The sequence below is a fragment of the Scatophagus argus genome, chromosome 18 (genome assembly GCF_020382885.2).
Source record: "Scatophagus argus isolate fScaArg1 chromosome 18, fScaArg1.pri, whole genome shotgun sequence".
Classification (NCBI taxonomy): domain Eukaryota; kingdom Metazoa; phylum Chordata; class Actinopteri; family Scatophagidae; genus Scatophagus; species Scatophagus argus.
The window spans coordinates 9,187,762-9,211,791 of NC_058510.1; the positions used below are offsets into that span (position 1 = coordinate 9,187,762).

General features: G+C 41.8%; 2 protein-coding genes across 3 annotated transcripts; one reads left to right on the forward strand and one right to left on the reverse strand.

Annotated features, from left to right (window-relative positions):
- The first annotated feature begins 210 nt into the window (after positions 1-210).
- Positions 211-12,215, forward strand: LOC124049985. Its single transcript, XM_046372148.1, has 11 exons — positions 211-562; positions 1,085-1,428; positions 2,944-3,570; positions 4,199-4,387; positions 4,692-5,030; positions 5,902-5,987; positions 6,158-6,264; positions 6,375-6,518; positions 7,707-7,838; positions 9,527-9,796; positions 10,394-12,215. The coding sequence occupies exons 2-11, from the start codon at positions 1,280-1,282 to the stop codon at positions 10,595-10,597; spliced, it is 2,247 nt and encodes a 748-aa protein (XP_046228104.1). The 5' UTR covers positions 211-562; positions 1,085-1,279; the 3' UTR covers positions 10,598-12,215.
- An 88-nt stretch (positions 12,216-12,303) lies between these two features.
- On the reverse strand, positions 12,304-22,652 carry ankha (ANKH inorganic pyrophosphate transport regulator a). 2 transcript variants are annotated; one of them, XM_046370950.1, is made up of 13 exons: positions 22,124-22,652; positions 20,837-21,053; positions 20,531-20,649; positions 20,182-20,265; positions 19,891-20,061; positions 19,578-19,712; positions 18,761-18,853; positions 18,570-18,662; positions 14,732-14,861; positions 14,478-14,601; positions 14,157-14,256; positions 13,062-13,219; positions 12,304-12,814 (listed from the first exon to the last, which is right to left on the reverse strand). In XM_046370950.1, exons 1-12 carry the CDS (start codon positions 22,217-22,219, stop codon positions 13,082-13,084), a joined length of 1,500 nt encoding a protein of 499 aa, XP_046226906.1. In that variant the 5' UTR covers positions 22,220-22,652; the 3' UTR covers positions 12,304-12,814; positions 13,062-13,081. The 2 variants fall into 2 exon arrangements, with proteins under 2 accessions (XP_046226906.1, XP_046226905.1); XM_046370949.1 differs by having other exon boundaries at positions 12,304-13,219.
- Positions 22,653-24,030: the final 1,378 nt, after the last annotated feature.

A 24,030-nucleotide genomic window follows, 5' to 3' on the forward strand; every position in this document is an offset into this window, starting at 1 on the left:
TAGTGAAGCATGGCCATTCCAAACGTTACGTTTTCAGATTGCTGGTTTTGCGTGATCGATAACTAAAATTATTGTCAAATAACTTTTTATTGATCGACAAATTGATCAAATAATGTTTTCAGAATGTTTTGTTCATGTGCCGAAACACACAAAGTTGGCGTAAAGTGGCGAGTTTCCAACGCGTCCGTCAACGCAGTCAAAATTCTCGGCGCGCATGAGTATGACGTCATGCGGTCCGACCGTGCCGTGACCTGCTGCTCTGCTATGCTAGGGTTTCGCACCAACAGATTTTTCCGAAAAAATACAGGAAATATCCATTATTTACGAAATGTATCGTATAAAACGATAATGATTTAGTCATTATAGAATGTTCCCAGCGTGGCAGCAGTGACTCTCATGAGCGGCGATCAGTATTTAGTTGCACATGTTTATATTTTAAGTTTATCTCAGCTAGCTGTTTAGCTAAATTGAGCTTGTTGTCCAGCTAACAAAAAGTGTAACAAAAATCAGGGCTGCATGCCTGAAAGCTTGTGGACTTCGTCTCTAAATAAGCACAGCCGAGGTATGTTTTTTTGTCATTATCAATATGACGTTGTTAGCTGAATGTGGATTGTGAAATGTGCTGTCGTTATCATTACTTCATAGTAGCGAAGGTACATCAACAAGAAGATTTAGCTATGATTAAAGGTACTTCTATACTAAATACATACTGTAGAAAGTGGAATTTCGGCTCTAATGCCACGTTTTATTCAGTACATTATTGCATACTGGATTTCAATATGTGTTGGCAAAAAATGTGGCATATCGATATTTAGAAGAGGTCATTTTTTGTTAGCATTAACAAAGTATTTCCACCGAACTTTAATAGCTATGAAAGTGTACACCTCACGAATCAGTATTTGGTAGACTCTTTAGTGCTTTTTCGTGTTGTCAATCATGTTGTGTCTAGTGAGTAGAAGAACAAACATTTAAAGTTTGTTGAAGTTAAAATTCCTGCCCAGGTTGCAAAATATGACGTTTGCAGAATCTGTTATGACACCTCTTATATCTCATCATTAATTCAGTGATTTTGCACACATTTCAGGTATCAATTTCATTGCAAAGCACTGACGTGTTTGCTTCCTGGCTTTAGCGGCACGCTGATCCTCGTCATCATGGACTCCTGAAATCTTCTGGCTTCAGCGACTCATTAGGTCGCTTGCAGGTGTTTTGGTCCAGAGTTCACCGTTCGGCCTACAACCTGTCTTAAGTCCCAAACGGAGGGAGTGGTTGGGAACAGATGGGGAGCAGTTGCTGTCACGCTGAGAGTCCCTGTACCAGTGTGGAGGAAAGAAGTGGTTTGCTGAAAGATGACTCGAAAGCTACGGTGTCCACTGACAAAACAGCTGTTATGGGTGCTTGTGGTCCTCAAGGAGTTGATGACATAAGGTAAGATAACCATTTCAGTAATTGTGGCCTTTTACTGGATTTAGGGCTGTGTAAAATTGTTTGAAACTTCTTTCATAAAGTTGGCACAATAAAATTCTGAATCAGTATTTGAATGCTGCACAGATTTTAAATTAAATTTATATAACCAGAACGTCCATCCATTTCGGCTGTCAGCCCTCCATGCTCCAGTTTCCAGACCTTAATCTGGGTCGCCGTCGTCATTGCACCCCCGGGCAACGTGGGTTCCTGCTTCGGGACTAACCCGCTTTCACCTTTCCAGTAGTTGGGAAGCTGCAGTTTTTATTTACTGGAAAGCTCTGACCTTTACTGTACATGTACAGCTGTATTGTGCTTATTTTTTTCCTCCAGCTCCACTCCTGCTCTGCCACTCTCAGCCCCAAAACCTCACTAATACCAAGCAGTCAGTGGCTTTGTGTAGCCTGTGAAGTTCATGGTCATCTGTACCATGAATTCTCAGGTGTGAATCACTGGCAGCTTTTATAACACTACTGTAGTAACTTACTTTAGTCGACACAAAGCAACGGTGATATTGGCGATATTGATTTTTTTTTAATGATGTCATAGAATATGACAACAGATATTTAAAGCTGAGTTTGGTCATTAGAAGCTTCAGATGTTTAAAAACAACATTCAGTCAGTCTCATTTGTTACCTCAGCCCTATGTGTGTCACTACTTGATTTCAAGACTTACAGTTTCTCAAAGCCTACTTGTGAGGAAAAAGCAGGAAGTTATTTTAGACCAGTTAGGTCAGCAGCAGGTTACGCCTTCAAAGGTATTTTCATGATCCCAGAGATGAAGAGTAGTGAGCAGAGTTTTTTGCTCGGCAGCCAACAAGTTAATAAAATTACACAATAAATCAAATAATAAATACACAAAAATACAAAAGTAAATAAAAACCTACAAACTACATGTCAGTGCTTCTACTGTTGCTGTCAGTTCTTACCAAACCTACATACAGAAAGCTCATTTAACTTTACATACCACACAGCCACAAATTTCCCCCCAAATTTCTCCTTTTTACACTGAGATCAAAGCAAATACCAGAACTGACTCAGCTCAGCTCAGGAAGTAGAGAGCACCTCTGCAGAGAATCGCCATCATTTAAACTAACTCCTCAAGGAAGCCTTTTACTTTGTGTTCAGCTTGTCCGTGGAAATATTATATTTAAAATGTGAGATCGTAAAAATATCTTTAAAGATGTGACCTGCTGCTGGATAATAATTTATATAAAAACCAGCTCAGATTAGATGATTTATGCAGGGTATTTTATGTGACTGAAACACGTAAGCCTGAGGTCAAACAGGCCTTTAGGGACTTCCTGGGGGTTTCAGGAAGAGACGCATACAGACGACTGTTTCCCACCTCCTACACACAGAAAGAAACTTGAAGCAGAGCAGCAATTGAGCTGGCGTCTAAGTTTAAGGTTTGACTTTGAAGTGTGCTTTTGTTGCCTTATTTGACGTTGCTCATTCTCTCTATGTTATGTCACTCAGGAAAACACCTGATGTGGCCAATGTAAAGGTGGAGGTAAAGGATATGGCTGTGAAGGTGAAGCAGCATCCTGAGGTTGGAGAGACGGAGGCCAGTACCACTCAGGAGAATGGACCCTCGCAGGAGGTGTTCGTACATACGACAGCATCATCTCCCAGGAAAGGATCTGAACCCAAGGAAAACCCCACTAGAGCACCAGATCAAAATCAGAAAGAATGTCCTGCAGACGGTGGACAAGCCGAGCTTCTGCAGTGCACTTTAAACTCCTTGCAGAAAGAAAACACCACAGCTAACTGGGAAGGTGTTACAGCGACAAACACAGCACCAGAAAAAGAAAATCCAGCCTCAGTGCAGGACAAAATCCCTCATATCAGCCCACCAACGGCCCAGGCAGCTTGTCCTGAAAACACTGAGACAAATGCAACAAGAGAGCACATTACACGGACCATCACTCCTGATTTTGATGGAGAAGCAGGCTCCAAGCTTGACAGCCATGTAGTCGAGCCATCAGATGGGTTTTCTCAAAATAGTGAAGCATTATCTGAGCCAGACACTCAGCTCAGTGCGGCAGCTTGTCGGTTGTCATCCATCTCTGTGGTCAGTCAGGAGATTGACGTGTCTCCAAGCTGGTAAGTCACATGGTGAGATAAACTGTAAAGTTTCTGTTTTGGATGTTGGTTAAAAAAATGCAACACGTCATGAAGTTGAATTTGGAAGTTGGAATTGCACCATTGGGGCTAACCAGTACATTGATGGTTATTTTCATCATTTATTATTGAATTTGCATTTCCATATGAAAATATTTTTGTGTCTAAATAAACAGTATCCTACAGTGCACATAAATTTTGCGGTTGGGTACTAAGTTAAAAATGAAGCCTTGGAAATCTGATTAAAAAGATAGGAAAGCAGAAGAGTCATTTCTACTACTACAAAACTTCCAGACTTTCCTGGACTTTTTACTTTATTAATTGTGATTTTGGCCCTTTTGTTCACTTCAGCGTATTCAAATAAAACAGTCAGAGATGGAATAATTACTTGTAAAGACAATTATATCACTTTCAAGCAAAAACAGACAGCAAAAACACAAATTCCGATTAGTTATAAACCCCACACAACCATACTAGGGATACTACAGAAATACATGGTGTAAAAAGATTCTGTCCATATCACCTGGCCTGCTTCTGCACAGTCATTCATCAGCAGACTGCGCTGCTGCTGTATAAAATAAACAACTTTATCCTGTCATCCTGTGTCTAGTGCTGAGGATTCAGACAATGGGAGCTCTTCAGTGTGCAAGGACGCCAGTCCTGAACTCATAAAAAGCCACGATGTCTCTGAGTCCTCTGCATCGGAGCCCACAGGACTCGACCTCAGTGGTGAGGAACGAGACTCTGCCAGCTGTGCGGGGGAGCCAGAGACCACAGCTCTGACAGACGCCAGCGAGAGGTCAGTGGGTTCAGAGTTTGAAAACAAGGCGCTTGTTTACATACAACGTGTGCTTGTGTTTTTGATAACTTCACTATGACCACTAGGGGGCATATAGACACCACCAGTTTGGGTTGTTAGCAAAATGATTTTCACACTACTATGAAAATATTTTCTGCAACTAAATAAATGTTTCATGGTATAAAATGTCATTTCAGTTGCACATTTGGTGTAATACTTTTACAGTACACATTAATGACATCAGTGGTAAACTTTTGATTCGTACATAAACAGGAAAAGTAACAAAGATGTATTCACTCCGCAGCTCAAAATCTGATCAGGACACAAACCCGAATCTTGACTGTGCGACTATGATCTCGAACGAGCTCGCTTCTTTGGAGTGCGTCAAACAGGATATCGGCGAGGAGGTGATGCTGGAAGGGCAAGATAAAGACGATGATGTTCCCAAAGCGGAGGAGAACGATGAGATGGAGGAGAAGGGCGAAAATGCTACCACCGAGGCAGAGACAGGGAAAGATGCTGAGATTAAGGAGGTAACTGGGCCAGAGGAGCAGCCAGCAGGGGGTTCATCCGCTGGTGTAAAAGCCAATGAGATTCCTGTCACAGAGGAGGAAGACTCTTCTGCGGATGACCTGGACAGCAGGTTTGCAGTGTCCATTTCTTTCAGTTGCTTTACAGACTATACACATCACTTAAGTAATTTTATCCGTTGAAAGACTGAGACACAACACAGGAAGGATCTGTTTAAAACTATGTGGCAATGCACACTCAGCATCACGTGTTTGGTCCTGAGTTTAGAAAGAGCTCGCACGTCACCATCTCCACATGGTTAAAAAAGTGGATGTGCTGTTGCCGCAAAGCAACCACTAAGAATACACAGCTCTGCAGTAAAAGTGAAATGGGATTTTGATACAAAATATGTAGATATTTCGGCATTTATTGTCCAAGAATAATTTTCGGTTTGTTGTGAGTTTAAAGGATAAGGTTGGTGTTATTCTCTATTAATTTTTCATTTTCTATTGTCTAGAAATTCCATTAAAAACACCAAAACCAACAATATCTAGTCCCTGCACTCAGTCCCTAACCCATTCAGTCCTACTGAACACCTAACTCTTTATAAACAAGCGTCACAAACTGGCTGCATGTCTTTATTTTGTTTTATTTTTTTAAAGGCCCACTCATTTCTTAAAATCGATGGGCAGTATGGATTCTAACAAACGCTGCTCAAACAGGAGTGAACAGTGAGTGATGATTTGGTGAGTTAACGAGTATTTACAGCAGCGGAGCGGTACATTTGGGAACGACTCAAAATAAGCGGCGTCGTTTTGGCAGTGAAGAAACCCAGCGCGATGGCGTGGCTCTGTGCTTTTGGACGACAGTGGAAATCTGTGGCACTGACAATTAAGATACAGCAGGCTTTACTGACAGTGTGTGTTGTATGTGTCTTTGTAGGTGTTCTTCCATTTGTTGACCAAGAAAAATTTAAATCGTGGCCGTTTTATTTTTCCTTTTAGTGAGGAAGACCTGTACAGAGGAGCCGAGGAGCTGTCAGAATCGCAAGAAAATGAACCAGGACTGTCGCCTGTGTTAGACACTGCACGTCAGTACACCCAGATCAACGTATCTGTGCAGCGAGACTGCCTCAGTGATTTGAAGCATATATAGCTTTTGTTTTGTCCATCATTTCCTCTCTCTCTCGCTCTCTCTCTCTCTCTCTCTCTCTCTCTCTCTCTCTGTCTCTCTCTCTCTCTCTCATCTCTCTTACTCAAGTGTTAAAAGCGGAGGACAGATGCAGTTTGGCCCCGGCGATGGATATTCTGTCTTACAGTGAGAGAGAGTGGAAAGGAAATACTGCCAAAAGTGCTCTCATTAGAAAGGTAGGCGTGTCTGCAGCTCATTGGAGGAAGTGCTTCAGATTAAAGCCAGTTGTTGTTTTGCACGTTAATGGCTAAAAGACTTCCTGTGGTGTCCCTGTGTGCTGCTGCAGGGTTATAAAGAGATGTCCCAGAGGTTTGGCAGCTTGAGGAGGGTGAGGGGGGACAACTACTGTGCCCTCAGAGCGACGCTGTTCCAGGTGTTCACCCACAGCACCCAGCTGCCCTCATGGCTGCGGGAGGAGGACATTTCTATGGTAAACGCTTGCTTCACGAGGTGGTGCCCATCCATTAGCTTTGCCACGCTTCAAACATTGAGTTTATGATGATTAATGTGAAGATATAACACTGAAAGTCTCAGTGCTGAAAGTCTCTGTAGCTTTTTAAAGAACGGCGGTCACAGCTAAACAAAAACGCGCTTCTTACTCCGAGCTGTTGACAATCCATTTTACTGCTTTAAATGTCAGCTGTGGCTGCCGGATTTTATTATCACTGTCTCAGGCCGACTATTTAAATCTTTTGAGGTGACTCATTTGAAGTCTTGTACAAGTGACGAAGTAAAATAAAAATATTCTTTATTTGTCACATGCAGTCATGCAGATATAAAGCTGATTGATGGCTAAACACTATAACATTATATTGTGCAAAAAAGATGGAGACTAAACCTGCGTATGAAGGGCAAAAAGTCATCATCCTCACCAGCTGATGGCCTGTGCACAAGACATTTGGATTAATAAGACAGCCTTGTCATTAGCATTTCAGTGTATTAAGTAAAATGATGATGAGGACGTTTCACATGAGAATAACTGCCTGGATGCTTAGCTAACACAGTTTAATACTTTCATTTTGAGATTAGGTAAGAGGAAAATGGATTTTAAGATGACAACACAGTGTTTTTTGTTTGTTTTTTTTACTGTCTCACGTCTGGTTGGCTTGGGTTGCCGGTGTGTAACTTTGCCTAATCAAATAACTAAAATATGATTGGGAAATGCTGCACAGTGGTTGTTGCTTGTTACCGTAATCCCACAAAGCCAATAAAATGCTCCTCTGCTTGGAATTAACATTACTGTGGGTAGTAAGTTTGTTAGCAGGGCTTCATAAGAGCAGGTTAACACATTGTGCAGTGAATTCCTAAGAGTTTGCTGTCCTAGTGTTGGTGCTAGAAATACTACAAAAAGACTACAGAAGGACTTCACCATAGCCATGCCTCGCTATGGTCGCTAAGATATGATAGAACACTTCCTGTTTGGGTGAGGGGGGGTTTTAGTAAGCGGCTCATCACGTGTGACCAGAAAAGATAACAGAAGAAAAACCACCAAAACAAGAAACAGTCCATAAGGCCCACTAACTGACCTAAGGTTGATGTATTTAATGATGTCAGTGTTTTGGCTTCTTTGAACACAGCTGAAATTACATCCTAGCATTTTAATTGTCTGTGTTTACAGCTGCCGAAGCAACTCGAAGAGCAGGAAGGTCTGATAAGTCAGTGGACGTTTCCAGGAGAATGCCTGCAGGGAGATGGGACGGGAGATGCCGTCCTGCAGCTAAAAGGCTACGCGGAGCTTCTCCAAAATACGGTACTTTGTGCATATCTGCTCAGGAAACACGTGAGAAAGTATTTTAAAGACACAGTCTGAGCAAACCACAGCACTATTTTTATGTCATCCATGGACACTGTGGGTATTGATATTCACCCGCAGAGCTTTCAGATGTGATTGCTACCATATGTAAAGGGGAGGTAGTTGTCCTCTAAATACTGCACTCTGTCTTTCTCTCATAGCTTTTTTTTTTCCTCTGTTTCTATCATTAACATCCACACTAGTAATGCTCTAAAGGATGTGGAGGGATAGATGGACCCCTAGCCTCAAAGAAACGGTTTCAGCTGTTAAAACGGCACCGTCTCTTTACTGTAACCAAATGAGGCCCAGGCAGAATTTACAGTCTGTCCCCACCGCTGGTAGCGGTTGTGGGGAAATCTGGTGTTTACTCCGCTCTTTTTTTTTTTTCTTTTTGTCGTTGTTTTTGTTGTTTTTAGTTGGATCCTTTTTGCTGCTTTGTGCTGGTTTGGTGCCCGACATTATGGATTCCATATACTTGCACTCAGAATAGACTGTGTTGTGTTCTGGTATGTGCTGGTTGCACAAATATGATGGGTTTTATGTGCATAATGTATATGTATATGATGGGAATTGGGGGGTTTAAAACCTTACGTTAACCTCACAGTAAATACCAGTTTGGTTAAACTGACCTTTTTACATGATTCATGAGGCTGCAGTTTCTTTTGTGGTGAGCAAAATAAAAAAAAATGCAGAATGTACGACTTCCCACAAGGGTATGAAGTTGCCAGCTGGGGGGTCTGGATGCATGTCCCACCAGAGAATTTCTGACCTAAATTTGGACTTACACTGATCTTAAATATTACTTATTTTTGTCAGTTTGGTTGTCTGATTATAAACATATGGTGAATTATTGCACAGCAGAGTAAGGCCACCTTGATTTTTTTTTTTTTTTTTTTTTGGGAAAAGAAATGAAAATTCACTTTAATACTTTATAAAAACACAAAGCAGGTGAATATTATACATTAACCGGTCAACAATGTAATCCAGGGATGAGATGTTGAGGAAGAACATATATACATAATAATACATATATATGTCACTATGTCACACTTCCATTTTTAGAACATGATTTGGAGAATCTGACATTTATTTACATAACTGGTTAGTGGCAAAAAAAATACTTAAGCACTGTATGACATACTTTGACATCATTGTTTGTTTTAGTTCGTGTTTGAAATGCAAGATACGTAAAGATAATTTAGTAATTTGTTCAATTCACCAAACGTCTGCGTGTCGAAATCGCTGCTGTTTTCCCAATTTGCCATTTAATGAGGAAGTGTGTACAATCAGACAACATCCTGCTCCTGCCCTCAGCTTAGCGCGCGTGGATTGTAAGGATTGTCAGTCAGTTGTTCAGTCCATCTAGTCTTTTGTTCCAACAGAAGCTTATCTTTCAAGCACTGGACAGATTACAATCTAAAGTATTTTGGTGACAGGATAACTGAAATAAGTGAAATCTTCTGAATGCATCCATGTAAGGCTGCAACTAATGATTATTTTCATCAGCTGTGCATTTTCTGACCATTTTCTTGATTGATTGATTCATCTGTTGTCCTGTAAAATATTTGATCTGTGTACTTGATATATGAGTGCATTGATTAAATGCAAAAGAGTTACTGATCATTTTCATTGATTTTTGTGTCCAGTGGCGGGCGGCGTTGGACTGCACCTCTGCGGTGGAGCGGCAGCAGTTGTGCGAGCGGGTGTTTCAGGGAGGAGAAGAGGAGCTGGGGCTGTTGGAGGCGCTCAAGCTGCTGATGCTGGGCAGAGCGGTGGAGCTGCACAGCTGCATGCAGGCCGGCGGAGACGTCCCGCTCTTCTGCTGGCTGCTGTTTGCTCGGGACTCATCCGACTGCCCGCGCTCCTTCCTCTCCAACCACCTCAGCCACGTGGGCCTCAGCGCCGGGCTGGAGCAGGTAGGAGACTCCCATGGCCCCCTTTTTATATGTGGACCAGCAAACCGCAGGTTCACTCGACGCAAGCATTTACAGACGTTCCGAATGTTTTACTGGCTTCCCTGGCAGGTAGGGAGCATTTACACGAACCTTTTTATGGTAAACAACACTCAGAAGAAAGTCGCTGTTGGGATTTTCTTGACCTTTTGAAACCAATTATAAATTTCTGCCAAATAATCGGTTGTCACGCTTAGTAACGTACAAAAACCAACAACTAATGTTAGCTGTCATGAGACTGCGGTGTGTAATGTTCTCATCACCTGAAACCTGAACAGTAAAACATGCCAGGGCTTGTGTTGTTTTCCTTTTCTTTTTTTTTTTCTTTCTTTTTCCAAGCTGTAATGTCGCTTCATCACCAGCCCCAGGGGTGAGGTGGTTTCAGGAAGCAACCGAGTGATTTAATTGGTATTTTCACTCTTTTAATTAAAGCTTATACAGGCGAGTTTTCGGTAAGTAAACCCCACCCATAAATGTCATATGTCTGAGCAGCTGATGATGCTGTTTTGAGAAGTGTGCTTTCTGTGCAATTACCTTCCTGCTTTCTTGCCTTTTGTCCAGGTGGAGATGTTCCTGCTGGGCTACGCCTTGCATTGCACCATTCAAGTTTACAGACTGTACAAGGCTGACACGGAGGAGTTTGTCACCTACTACCCAGACGACCATAAGGATGACTGGCCATCTGTGTGCCTCGTGACAGAAGATGATCGCCACTATAATGTGCCAGTAGAAGCTGCAGAACACAAGGAGCTCAGCTCGAGCTAATCACCGCTGCAGAGACATCTCCTGCCATACCAACGAAAAACTCAGGTCAATCAACGCCAATTAAAGGAATAGTTTGACATTTTGGGAAATATTTTTCTGGTTGATATCACTCACTAAACATGAAGCAACCGTTAGCAGCTTGTTGGCTTACCACATAGACAGGAAGCAAGGGGGAACATCTTGTCTGCCTCTGATATTAAGTAATAATATCTGCCCTTCAGCACCTCTAAGGCTCATTTATTAGCATGTTATAGCCCCTTTTTAATTTCAGCTGAACAAAAACTGAAAAACCGATGACATGTTGAGGTTTTACAGACAACTTCTTCACCACGAATTTGAAGTAAAAAGATAAAATGTGCCAATTAGCTTTGGAAGTACTGATGGAAGGATTTTATTACCTTAGGACAGGCTATCAGTTTCCCTCTTTCCAGTGTTTGTGCTAAGCTAAGCTAACTGGCTGCTGGTGTTAGCTTCATATTTAGTGTACAAACATGAGAGTGTTGTCAGTCTTCATCTCTAACTCGCAGGGAGAAAACCAAGAAGTGTGTTACCCAAAATGTATGTTTCTTTAAAATTATGCTGATTTGAGACCCTGTACAAGATGTGCTTTACACACTTTTGTACACACTGTACTGTACAATATTTTCTATTTGAGTGTGTGTACATATATGTTGCAAGCTTTTACGTTTGCACCGTAAAATCCTGATAAAAACGCAATGGGAGCTGCTAGCAGCGGCAAAATGATTAGATGGTTGGGTGTTAACACTGGAATCACTTTGATTTGTGTATTAATTTATTCTTTCTCATTCGTACATGAAACGACTGAATTAGTTAATGAAAGGGTTTGATTATTTATCAGGTTTAACAACAGCTCACACCAGATGATGATCAGAGGGAGCCTGTGTGAAGAGGATGTGTGATGATCTGTTTGTCTGCAACTGTGTGTGTCTGTGTGTGTGTGTGTCAAACTTGATGTGTAACATGTTGCCTTTAACCAAGCAGTTCTGACAGGGGGGTGTTTGCTGCAAATGCTGGCAACAGTGCCAACCACTGGATTCAGTAGTAAATTGCTCGCTTGGTCCTCCATGTTGCCTTAGAAATCCTGCACAATAAGAATGAATGTTGGTTATTAGTGATAAGAGGCCATTTCTTTGCCCTTATTCCAGAGTATGTGAAGGTGACACATTAACAGAAAAACATTTACAGGAATGTTCTTACACTGTCAAGATTTTTGAGTGGCATTTAGATAAAAAAAAGTAATTTTTTTGTAAAAGTTCTTTGATTAATTATTGATCTTGAAATGTTGACTTTTATTAATTTAATGGGAATTCTAAATACTATTTTGAACTGCTTTAGCAGTACGCTGCAGTAAATGACACAATGTGTGTGTTTGGGGTCTCATAGATCTCCCATCTGCAAAACATGGTTGAATATAATGCATTTTCTTATGCTGTGTATCTGTTGAGTTTTTATTGTTTATTTTGTTTTTTTGTTTGTTTGTTTTCTTACCTGCACTACCATCCTGAATAAATCCATCTAGAGTTCTTTTATAAAGCAAAAGGTTTCCAATAAAATGCTTTTCTACAGGTTTGGAGTTTAATAAGATCAGGAAAGGTAAGTAAAATGGGTTGATTTAGCATCTGTTATTTATATGCAGACGACAGTGGGAACACACCAAAGGCCAATGTCAAAACAAAACACAAGGGTTAATAATAAAGCAATTTATTTGCCAAATAAGAATGCCTATACAGTATATACAGTACATACGACAGTCTGAATACTACCAGGAAAATGCTTGGCAAAACAAAAGTAGATGGACTCTCAGACTGCATGGAAAGTGAACAATCATAACTGTATTCTGTAACACGCAATGATATAACGAGGGATTCCTGACCCCTCTGGGCAATTAAATATACACATCGCATTACCTATATAAAACAACAATAATCTGTACACCATTGTATGTAAAATACGATTGCACAACCCAACAAGTCCCACAACATGTCTATATTTGAATTCAAGCAAGGCCTTGCTGCTTAATCTTGATAAAATAATGAACTCTGTATTTTGGAAACTCCACCACCACTCGACAGAAGTTTGATTCTCGCTGCGGAGGAGGAAAAAGTTCTCCTGTGTCGTTTTCCCTTCTTTACTAGAAGACACATGAAAGTGGTCAAATACACCCGCTGATGTGATGATGCAAAACTATGAGAACCACTGAAAAGATAGGAAGACAAAGGTATTTACACTGATGAATGAACACTTGGAGGTGCATGGCTTTCTTTACAGTGTGCGTTTCAATGGTGTGTGGGTCGTCATGAAGAAGACCTTTTCACTCTTGATTCAAAGTTTAGTCTGTCAGGAGAACCTCAGAGACGAAACCATACTCAGGTCCTCTCTCCTCTCCATCACTGTAACTCGCGCTCTCCTCTTAAGCAAAGTTCCACGTTGAAGTCGGCTTTACCTTCGCCTGCTGTCAACACTTCACTCCTGTTCCTCCTCTTCCTCCTCCTCCTCCTGCAGCTCCTCGATGGCATCCATCTGAGTCCTGGAACACACCTCGCTCATCGGGGCAGAGTCCTCGCCCTCCACCACCAGCTCGTTGGACATGTCGTTGTTTTTCTGCAAAGAAATGAAATGAAAACCACGTATCCCCTTGGAGGTACAGAAAAAGGAGAACCAGCTTGTTGTGCTAGTCTAATACTTGATCAGCTGTAAAATGGAAAAACGCAGTATAACCAAGTAATTCTGACCTCACATGAAGATGGAAGAATTAGGTAGAGTTGAACCCAATAACCTCATTGAGTTATGCTCCTGGTTATCAAGCATTAAGTCATTACGAACTACAAGATTTGGTGGTGATTACAGTAAATTGCAAACTGAAAAATTAATGCACATTCAGCAAGAATGAGAACGCTGTCGCTGCTCCTTTCTCTTGCGGAAAAATGGCTGGTTAAAATGACTTGAGAGCCTAAATACACCACATCCACATCACTTAGGCAATAATGTGTGTCAAATGGAGAATGTTTTACGTTTTAACAGTTGCTATTAAAGGAATAGTTCAACATTTTGGAAAACAAACTTTTTAGCTAGATGAGAAAAATCAATCAAAATCAATGAGATATCTGTCTGTAAATAAAATATACATATACATAAATCTACATATTGAACTGATAATACATTTTATTTATGGGCATATTCTGGATGAAATATATGATAAATATTTGGGCAGGATGCTGCCAGTTACAAGGTCATTTTTCTGATTACAGGAAGACCTGAAGAAGTTCTTTCTACTATACAAACTGTGTGTTCCCACGTCATCCTTTATGTCCTTCTGTGATAAAGACAGACACTAGCTGTGTAGACTGTCCTAGAGCTGTCCTAAAGGAAAGGTTTAGGGGTCTTTTTTCTTGCACACACTCACAATGGATTAGTTTAGTTACATTCCTATTTAAAATAAACTGGATAATCATTAAGTGAGGAACACACCTGATTCAAAAAGCACAAAATAAGGTGTGCATGCTCATGTTTGCAGACAAGCCAACTCAGGTGATCTCACCTGTTGTCGATAAACATAGCAGGCCGCTATGGCAACCATTGTCGACTCTCCTATGAAACCGGCCAGGAGGGATCCGACCCCGAGTGTGGCCCCGTGAACCCTGCAATACAAAAGGATAAAGTTTTCAGTTGCCTTTTATCCAAAATTATTTTATAGTTTCAGAAATGTGTCAATGAATCCTGTTCCTGTTTAAAGAAGTACATAAAAAAAAAAATTTTTTTTTACCAGAATCAAACAATACTGTATGAAATGACAAAGTCAGCCTGAGTAACAGTGCTAACCTTTGTGACCCTGACAGTATTCTCTGAAGTGTTGACTTACCCCATATAAGGCAGCACAACTAGACTGGTGATGAGGACAATGATGCGGAGAACCGAGCTGGGGGCCAGCACAAAGGTCTTTTTCAGGGTCATGAGCCATCCGGTCAAATGAGCCCGAACAGTCACTGCAAACACACACACACAAAGTGGAAACATCACCCCACTGGTCCAAGCTACGCCCCGGGTTAAAGCCACAGCAGGAAGGAAAATCCAGCTGGACACTGCTGCTGAAAAGCATCTAATAGAGTGTCTTACCTGGCAGGGGAAAAAAGGAGAATATTCGCAGTGGGACCACACACAGTTCAGCGAAAGCATACTCCACTCCAATGACATCAACCAGGATCTTCTCTGATACATGAGGAGTCCAAAACACCACAAAGCAAAGCTGGACAGGAAACAAACAAAAGCAATTAATTTTTGCGTTCACTGCACCACAATAGAGTCGCCCCGCACGCCTAATTAGATTTCAATAGTTCATTAACTCAAGGGGTTTCGGATTGAGTGTGGACCTTTGAAGCTCCTGTAACACATGCGAGTGAGAAAACGCATAACAATCAATGTCATTGTTTCTAGAAGCAGTTGCTGAGGCACGTGCAACATTACCAAAGCATCTCAAAGCTGTTAATGTATTATAAGCACATTAGGGTGTAAAACAGAACAAACCTGTCTGAACAGAACAAGAATAACACATCAGTTTGTTTAAAATTATACAAAGGCTACATCTCTGAACTGAACAAACAATCCATAAAACGTGTTTTTCTGGAGGAGGAGGAGGTGAAACAGACTAATTTCCTACAAATGGAAATTCACCTGGATTATTCCTTCTATGAAACCTTTCCTCATTTGAATGTCATGCAATACACTGCAGACAATATCTTATTGTTATTGACTCTTTAACAGGGACAGTTGGGCAATTTTGCTGATGCGCTGGACACGCTGTTGTCTTCCATCCTTGAATACTGGGCTAGTTTAAACCACAACCAGTCCAAAACCCATTTCAAGCTGAGAAGTACTGAAGTGCTGATCATCCCACCGCCCTTTCTGTACTATCCAGATCTGTCTTGCTTGAGTCTTTCCTGTCAGGACTCACAGAGTTCCTTTCCAGTGGGATACCCCAAGGGTCAGTACTTGGTCCCCACATACCTTGGTTTGATTATCCACTAACAGCTTTTCTTGCCTCTGTTAAGCAGGTGACACAAAGCTCCACTCACATGGTTTTAATTGCCCAGGCCATGCTGAAGTTATACATCTGTCCTTCCCTCCAACCAACCCTCCTGTCTCAGTGTCGATCTCAGTCTGCCTTAACCATATCTCAAAGATGATCGAACTCCTGGCGATCTCAGCCAGTCCTTCAGTTCAGCACAACATTAATATTCAGCTGAGCTCTGTTTCACTCACGCCAATAAACTCTTGAAAAAAATATGAGCATCCTGACTGATGACCAGCTAACTTTGACAGAACACGTTGCATCTGTAGCTCATGTGGCATTGCACTATATTAACATCTGCCTGAATGAGTTAGCTGCTAAACACCCTGAATACCGTAATGGCCTTTCTGGCATGCCTACCAGCATGCACACTAAACCATGTGCAAATGGACCAAAATGTGGCAGCACATCTGTTCTTAAACTAAGCAAAAACACAAGCCTATTTACTCTTCAGATATGCTTCTCAGCTATAACTTTCCATGTCCATCTCCTAACCTTGTGGCACTGGAGCGCTTCTCCTTGATTTACATTTGCTTGGCCTGTATCTCATTTCAGACAAAAGTGTCTTTAAAGTGGAAAAAAGTAAAAGAATTGTATGCTGCTGATTGACATACATTATGGTAAGAGAGAACAAGGGGAAGAGAAAAGATGATACATGCTACAAGCCCTACAATATTTTGAGGTTACTGGAAAAAAAATGGCAAGATGCATTCATTAAACATTTCACCATCTCATTCTTTATAAGATTTACTTATGTAGTAGCAAATGATGAAAACTGCCAAAAGCCTTTGATGTGGTTTAGTGGTTTTTAATCCCCTGAACCAAAATATAGGAACAGATTACTTGTAAATGATGATTTAATATTTGTATCGTGTTACCATCTATCATTATTTTAGCAAGATGGAGGCACATAATAACCAATTTGTGTGGCTCAGGCAAAACCTCTGACCCCCCTCTGACTCAGCTGTGGTTTCTCTAGACAGTGTGACACATACACACTCACTGCCTCGACACACTAAACACAGTCTGCTTTCATAAGATGAAATTATTTGTCACAGAACATTACTCTGTTTCTTTCACAAATGCACTTCCCCTACTGTTTTTCCATTCTGTTGTCTTTCCTTCATGTGTACACAGAGCAAGCCCGGGCATGAGAGCTGTCAGCTTGAGTTTTCAACACCGCCACAGCTCATACCTATCTGCCTGTTGTGCTGTGTCGAGCACACACCCTCACATACATGTTTACAGCTCTGGGATTCCACATCTGGTGTGCCATTCTCCTGCTGCTCCTCCTCCTCCTCCTTCTCCTCCTTCTCTCCTCCTCCTAAAAGACCCACAAACTTCCTGTTTTTCTTATTCAGGCTGTTAATACATCTAACTGGGGCAAAGGCTGTTTTTTACTCAACAGAAATTCACTTTACATCACTGTATTAATGCTAACTCAAAGCCAATGTCATCAGAGAGGCTGGCTCGTGAAGTCTTCTTGCCGACTTGCTGATAAAATTATCCAAAGAGTTTGCTGAGAAACATAAACACTCTGCAGCAGTGTACATAATGTGATTGCAGGACTCATTACTCTCTAGAAATGCTCACCTGCAAGGGTCTTTTGGAATGTGTTAACTGATATGTTTTATGTGAATGCCTGTTTTATTAAGCTTTTAAAACTTGGGTGGGTTAGCTTAGTGTTAGGGGGGACACAAAAAGCTCCTTAGCCTCTTCACAAATTCCACCCTAATGTGTCTCCCTCTCTCTGCAACCTGAAACCACAACAGAATGGCAAAGGAACAGTACATTCAGTATGGCCGCAACCAAGCTGTGAACCACAGTCACTCTGAACTTTATTTCTTTTATTTTATTTTTAGAAGTGTTACGTTTTATTTCAGGGAAAGCAGACAGGGTTCGAGATTATTAAGTGAAAAAACATTTTTTAAAACACTATCTGTAGCAAGCTGTGCAAAAAAAATATATGCCAAACATGTTTCTGCATAACAGCGGCCTCAATCTTGGAGCTGAACCATGACTGCCACACACTGCAGAGCAAAGGACAGCCTGGGTGTTGTGTTTTGGGGATGGAGTTCAGCATGTTAGTGTTGAGTTATTATCTGTTTATCTTTTGTTTTACAGAATACAACGTCGCCAGTCTGCGCACAAACAGATGAACAAATAAACAAACCGTAAAGCACACTATTAGTGCTGTATTGTAAAAATATACAGACGTGTGGAGGCAAGAAAAATGGCTTGCGTTCTGCATGAGGTTTTTATAGGGCTCTGTGGTAGGACACCCGACACTTTCACCTACTGAAGGAAGGGGTCAAACCTCAATGAAGGACACCTTAGGCTGTAAATGAATACTCTGCAAATGTAGGAGTGCCTGTTGTGAAAATGAACACTGTTTGACCATTAATACCTGAAAGAAACTTTTGCATATATTGTTTAACCAATAAAATAACAGAATATAGTCCAAAGATGGTGCTCAGTTTCCCAGAGTGGAAGATGATGTCTCAAAATTGAGTGGTTTGTCTAAGCAGTGGTCCAAAACCCAAAAATATTTGATTTCAAAGTGAATTTACAACTATACAAAAAGGACAAAACCTGCTCACGTCTGGGAAGCTAGAGTCAAAAAACGTTTGACAGTTTTGCTTGTTAAATGATCGACAATGAAGTCAATTATTAGATTTTTTTGCTGACTAATGTCCTGTCCATTGACTAATCTTAGCAGCTCTAAAACATGTTAACTTTGTCTCAAAAATTCCAGCCAGAACTTACAGACTGTGTCGTGAACCACGAAAACAAACCGCACCTTCTTTTTGAGCTAATTAATGCCATATTTTCAGAGCATAGCCAGTCAAATTATGCAAGTGAAAATATTTTTCACCCTCAACTTACCGTGAGAGAAAGAGCCAGACAGCAGAATGTAAACTTTTTAATATGTGACTTGGTGACCGGACTGCCAGCGTTTACCTTGTTGCTGGGATTGTTCTGTTGGTAAGAGAGCAATATTAGTGGAATAAACATACCCATCTACAATAAACTATTACCACTGCAGACACTAACACTGATAAGGGAGTCTGGATTACCTTGTCAAAGGCAGGGTACACAGCTCTCAGTTCGGTTAACCAACCGTAGGGCATGTGACCCACAGGGTATGTGGCTGTGAGGACGGCCACGGCCTGGAATGACAAAGACGGCAGCTATAAGTCATCAGCACGCCACCATTTTAACACTCAAAATACCACAGGCAGCACACACAGCTAAATTAATAACAGGTGTCCGGCAATAGCAGACATGAAAGCAACACGTGTGTCTCTCACTTTCCCGGCGGTATGGGGTTTTTCATAAGTTCATGATTGGATAACAGCCTTGATCTTGTTATTGTGTCCCAAACAACAACAGGCAGTGTCAGGCTTTACACAGGAACAGTAGGGCCATGTAGGAATGTTTTCACTCAGTGTAATCATGGCCTGAGTTTCACATGAACATGGTGAATCACCCAAACCACTGGCAGCCAGTGTTGTCAATGATTTCCAGTTCATTCTGGTAAACAGCTTTGTATTGTCTCTAGTAGTTGGGGTCTCTGTAAGCCAGAAAGCTCCAGAGGGAGTTTGTTAGCATCTGGCATTTCATCTGCAACAACTTGAGGGAAAAATGTGCCCACTGGCTTCACATAGCTGTGAAGTCCCTGATAATGACACCTTATATGAAGCAACATTCCATAACTGTACTAGTATTGAGTCACTTGGGACAGCTTTATTCAGAACATCCAGATTAAATGTAAAATTAGAAATCTTCCAAATCCTACATTACAGTGAGTCATCATAAGAAATTAGAGGAAAAAAAGCTTTCTGGAAGAACAGTTTAGATATGTTTGGTGAATCGAACTCATAATACACCCACCTCTGTAGCATCAGAGGTCCCCTTGAGGTCGCGAGACACAAACAGGTTGACGATGGGTCGGCTGATACGCTGAGTAGCCAAGATGAGGGCCAGGGGCCACCAGAAACTCAGCATCTTTTTAATAGTGGCATCACCCTGCAGGGATCAACACTCATCCAGTGAATCACTCTTGTTTTAATAAGGACAAGCTAAATTCATTATTCTGTTGCTAAAATGTTCAACTAACTCCATAGTCCCTTTGATGTAGGGTTTTCAACTAGATCATCATGTATAAAACAGCACTGGAGGGCCATAACCTAAAGACAACGCTTACCCCCACATCAAGTCCACTGGAGTCTGGGATGTTGTCATGAATGTTACAGTAGTAACCCAGACCAACAACGCTGAAACGGACCAAGGCACCCATATACAGTGAAAGGATAGGGATGAGTAAAGGCTCCACACATTCCAGGTTACTGTGGAGGAGAATGGCCACGAAAACAATCTGCAGGAAAGAAGAGTGACAAGAAAGCGACCAAAAATACATCAACTACAAAAGTTACTCCTGAAATGAATTCATCTGTAACCTTCAAACGTAGCGTTAGATTAAAATGAAGGAAATTACCTGGGCCACAACATCAGAGATTGAGGCTGAGCCTACTATGACGCTATACTTGTGCTTGAGAAGAATTCCCGCATGAATCCACGCCTTCAAAAGAGAACAGTGGCCGAGATGTTAGGCCAAGATGCCAAGCTTTAGACTACAAACAAAAGCTCAACCCCAGCAGCACAACAGGTTATATAATGGGAGTGAGCTACATTTTAAAGCAGGCAATACACAGTCACATGAAACCAGCACAGACAGAGGAATAAAAAACAGATATGGTACAAGATACTTCAGGTAGTTTATGGCCAAGCTTGCGTGATATGGCCGGCTTCCCATCGAGAATAATCCTGTTCTACTGCATACTTACCATTGCATCCAACAAAGGGAAAGCAGCCAGGTATAAGAAAGCCTTTCTTGTCTTGTGCCCCACAGATTCATCCACATGGTGGAGCTTATTTATGATATAGTATCCTAAATCTGTGTAAGCTGAAAGAAAGGGAGAGAGTGAGCGTAGAGTGAGTATAGGTTAAGGAGATTTCTAATGAAAAAAAGCTACCAGAGCTGCAATGATGAAACTTTAGATTTGCCACAAATACCAAAACTTTACTGTTAGAGGATGTGGTTTAAGCACAGCATGTTATCATGAGTGCACAAACAACCCTTAAACACACACCTATCAAGATATGAAGGACGAACGCGATGGCCCCGGCTGTCACCATGCAGAACACAGCCTTCCTCCGGTCCCTCCTGCTGTTGACAAACACCAAACCCACATTCTTGAAGTCGCTCATGGGTCCGGTGAAGAACTTCATCAGGGAGTAGGCCAGGCCATAGCTGGCCAACATTTCAACTGCATCCTCCTTGACTGTGGCTATGCCCCTGTTGAGGGCCTGGAAAAGACATTACAGGGTGGGGAGTTCAGTAGACAGTGTGACCAGTCCACATGACCATGACTTAGCCCAACTTTATCTTTGACCAGATGGAAACTAAGACTCCACCACAGAGCTGCATTAAAAGTTCATACCTTCATGTGACACAATAAAAAAATGAGACCTTTGACTTGTGCTGAGCACTGAGTGTCATGAAAAATGTCTGAGCAGGAAACACCCACAGCACATCCCAGAATTACTTCCATTCAGTTTTACCTTAAAAACAACTACTACATCTGCCCTTTTCCGTTTGCAGGACTGTGTGCTATTTATACCGGCTAACAGAACCATTACATAAGCTTAATCCTAACATCTCCAAGCTTCAGTGTGTGTGTGTGTGTGTGTGGTGGGGGGGTTAACTCTCACACTATCTGCACATTGACTCTTGGGAGAGGGCTGCCATCAGATCAGCCATATGGCTGAGAAAGGACAGGAAATATGTAAGCAATAAGCAATAACACGTGACAATATAACACATTAAAAAAAAAACCCAACATGATCCGTCATCACCTAAAAGCAGGCCTTAAATCTGATTTACTGATTAATCAAAAGACAAACACATTACAGGCACGGTGAGGTCTGCTTGTCTATGGCCGCCTGAGCGCAGTGTATTCGGTCAGAGAAGTGACAAAAAACACCTTCTCACAAAAACATGGGCGTGAGATCCACACGCGTCTCCTCAGCCTAAATAATGTATATAAAACCCCCACAGCAGCTCCCAGCCTGTCAGCTAAGCTAGCTCTAGCTACAACACAAGCCGACCGTCTTTAACTGTCGATACAGGGTCGACATATTCAGTGTCATGTGGAAAAACGACGTCGGCGTTTTCAGGAGATCGAAAACTGATGCTCGACAGGAGCAGCAGCAGCCGTTTTTGACACACACTGAAACAGAAGTCCCACAGAGGCGAAATAAAAACATTAACGCCGCTAGCCGCTGCTAGCAAAAGCAAAGCTGCAGTCTCGAGCTTTTTGTTACTGACCAAGCGTTAACGCGACAGCGGAAAACAACGAGCAAAGCAAAGACGTTACCTGTTCCCCGAGGTCGATGGCAACATTGGTGATAGCCAAAGGCACGAGAAAGCGGATGAGAGGCCAGTAGGGACTGAGAGATGGAAACTCCACCATAGTACAAGCCGGGATGACAGAGCGAGGGGCATCTGCCTCGGTCTTGGTTGATTAAAAAGAAAATCAAAGCTTTGCGGCTAGAAGACAGTCAGAGCACCTGTATTTCTAGCGAGAACGGGGTGTGGAAGTGGGGCAGCGGCAGGAGCCGAGGCGCTCCTGTAGCGGCAGCGCTTCACAATGCTTCGATGCTGCTGAGCGGAGGCGAAGGTCAACGGAAATTTCAGACCGGCGCATCTTCCTCCCCAATCATCATCAAGGGGGTGGGGGGAGACGCAAGGTGGCATCAAACAGCGCCGAATTTGAGCCAGGGAGCGTCCCACTGTATCGCCGCTCGAGATTTAGATGAGAACACTGATCCGACGCTGGTTCGGTTCGTTTTGTAGCCTCGTATTTGACTGCGCCTGTGCTACGCAGTCCGGCTGTTGTCGACCCTCCCCGAGACTGGAACCAACTGCTGCCCGCACGTGGGCCAGGCATCCCGGCCGTGACATCATCAGCGAGACTAAACCTGGCTTTTATTATCACTGCCTGTGTACACACAACACACAGGACTGCAAACTGTGAGCTGGCATTAAAGCAGGGCGACAGAACGTAGAAGTGGTATTATTCTGAGTTGGTGTTTGCTTCAGCTGGCATGTTATGATTGATAAACACACGTCTACATATTTTGGTGGGAATGTTTCTGTATGGATAATACAGCAGATATTAATAACATTTTGACTGGAGTCTGGTACAAAGGTGGTCAGCAGAGTAAAAACCGTGGGCAGCTGGATTTATCATGATGAGAAAAAATACACCTGAATATTGCACATTTAGGCCTATCCTTCATGCAAGAATGGAGTGTAATCCCATGCAAGTTTCTTTGTTTACATTGTACCCCTCCTCTGAGTGCAGAAATTATCTAGAATAAACAAACGAGCCTTTGGCAATAGCTGGTAAAATACTGACCCCTGGCGGACAAAACAAGAAGAACACTTCGAACACGTCCATTATTATTTATTTATTTTTTTTTTTACTGATTTTCCTGCTTTTGATTGTACTTTGTATGTGTGTGTGATGACACAAGCAAGAAAAAAACTGTATAATCCCTGAGATGGACTTTTGGAATTGGAAGTCTGTGTTGTTATTTTACCTTAATATATAGTAATAGCATGTCTGAGCATGCACATTAGTAGAATGGTCAACAACCAGCTGAATTCTAATCAGTTCCTCCTTGTTTTGTCTTTAATCAACCAAAAAGGGCAACAAATTCTTCATAATAAAGACCAACATATTCATACTGAGAAACAAAATAATGTTTTGTTGGTCTGAAACTGATTTTTGAAAATAAATGTAGGAAATTGCAGCGACGCTTTGTAACTTTTTGGGCGTACAAGTTCATTTTTGACCTCTGAAATGTGTGAAATGGAAACTTCCCACTGTTGTAGTGTAAAGAGCTGAAAAGAGTCTTCAGCGTGAGTAACATTCAGTCACAAAACAAAGTTGTTTGTGCGTCTGCCTGGTGCCTCGGGGAAGTTCTGTAGTGATTTTAAAAGTTGACTCAGCTTGTTACTAGCAGACATGCCCTTGGCAGCTGTAACTAAAGTCAGATGTTAGCCAAAGAACACACATACCTGCAAGTGCACTTTGTGGGTTAAAATCCTAAAGCCACAATATAATTAATTTATAATGCTAGGATTGTCTCATTACATCGACTGCTAACTGTTCACAGTTCTCAGTAATAAAGGATTTTGTGGTTTTCTTTACAAGCAGGTTTTTAAGCTTATAGTTCAGAAGTGTGTTTCGTGCAGCATGTATCCAACTGCATGGAC

Coding starts and splice junctions, on each gene's coding strand:
- ankha (XM_046370950.1), bottom strand. CDS start 22,219: ATGGTGGAGTTTCCATCTCTCAGTCCCTACTGGCCTCTCATCCGCTTT. Junction 18,854..19,577: donor GGACCTCTGATGCTACAGAG/GTGGGTGTATTA, acceptor TTGTCATTCCAG/GCCGTGGCCGTCCTCACAGC. Junction 14,862..18,569: donor GTCTGGCTCTTTCTCTCACG/GTAAGTTGAGGG, acceptor TTTCCTGTCCAG/CTTTGCTTTGTGGTGTTTTG.
- LOC124049985 (XM_046372148.1), top strand. CDS start 1,280: ATGGGGAGCAGTTGCTGTCACGCTGAGAGTCCCTGTACCAGTGTGGAG. Junction 6,265..6,374: donor AAAGTGCTCTCATTAGAAAG/GTAGGCGTGTCT, acceptor GTGCTGCTGCAG/GGTTATAAAGAGATGTCCCA. Junction 7,839..9,526: donor CGGAGCTTCTCCAAAATACG/GTACTTTGTGCA, acceptor TTTTGTGTCCAG/TGGCGGGCGGCGTTGGACTG.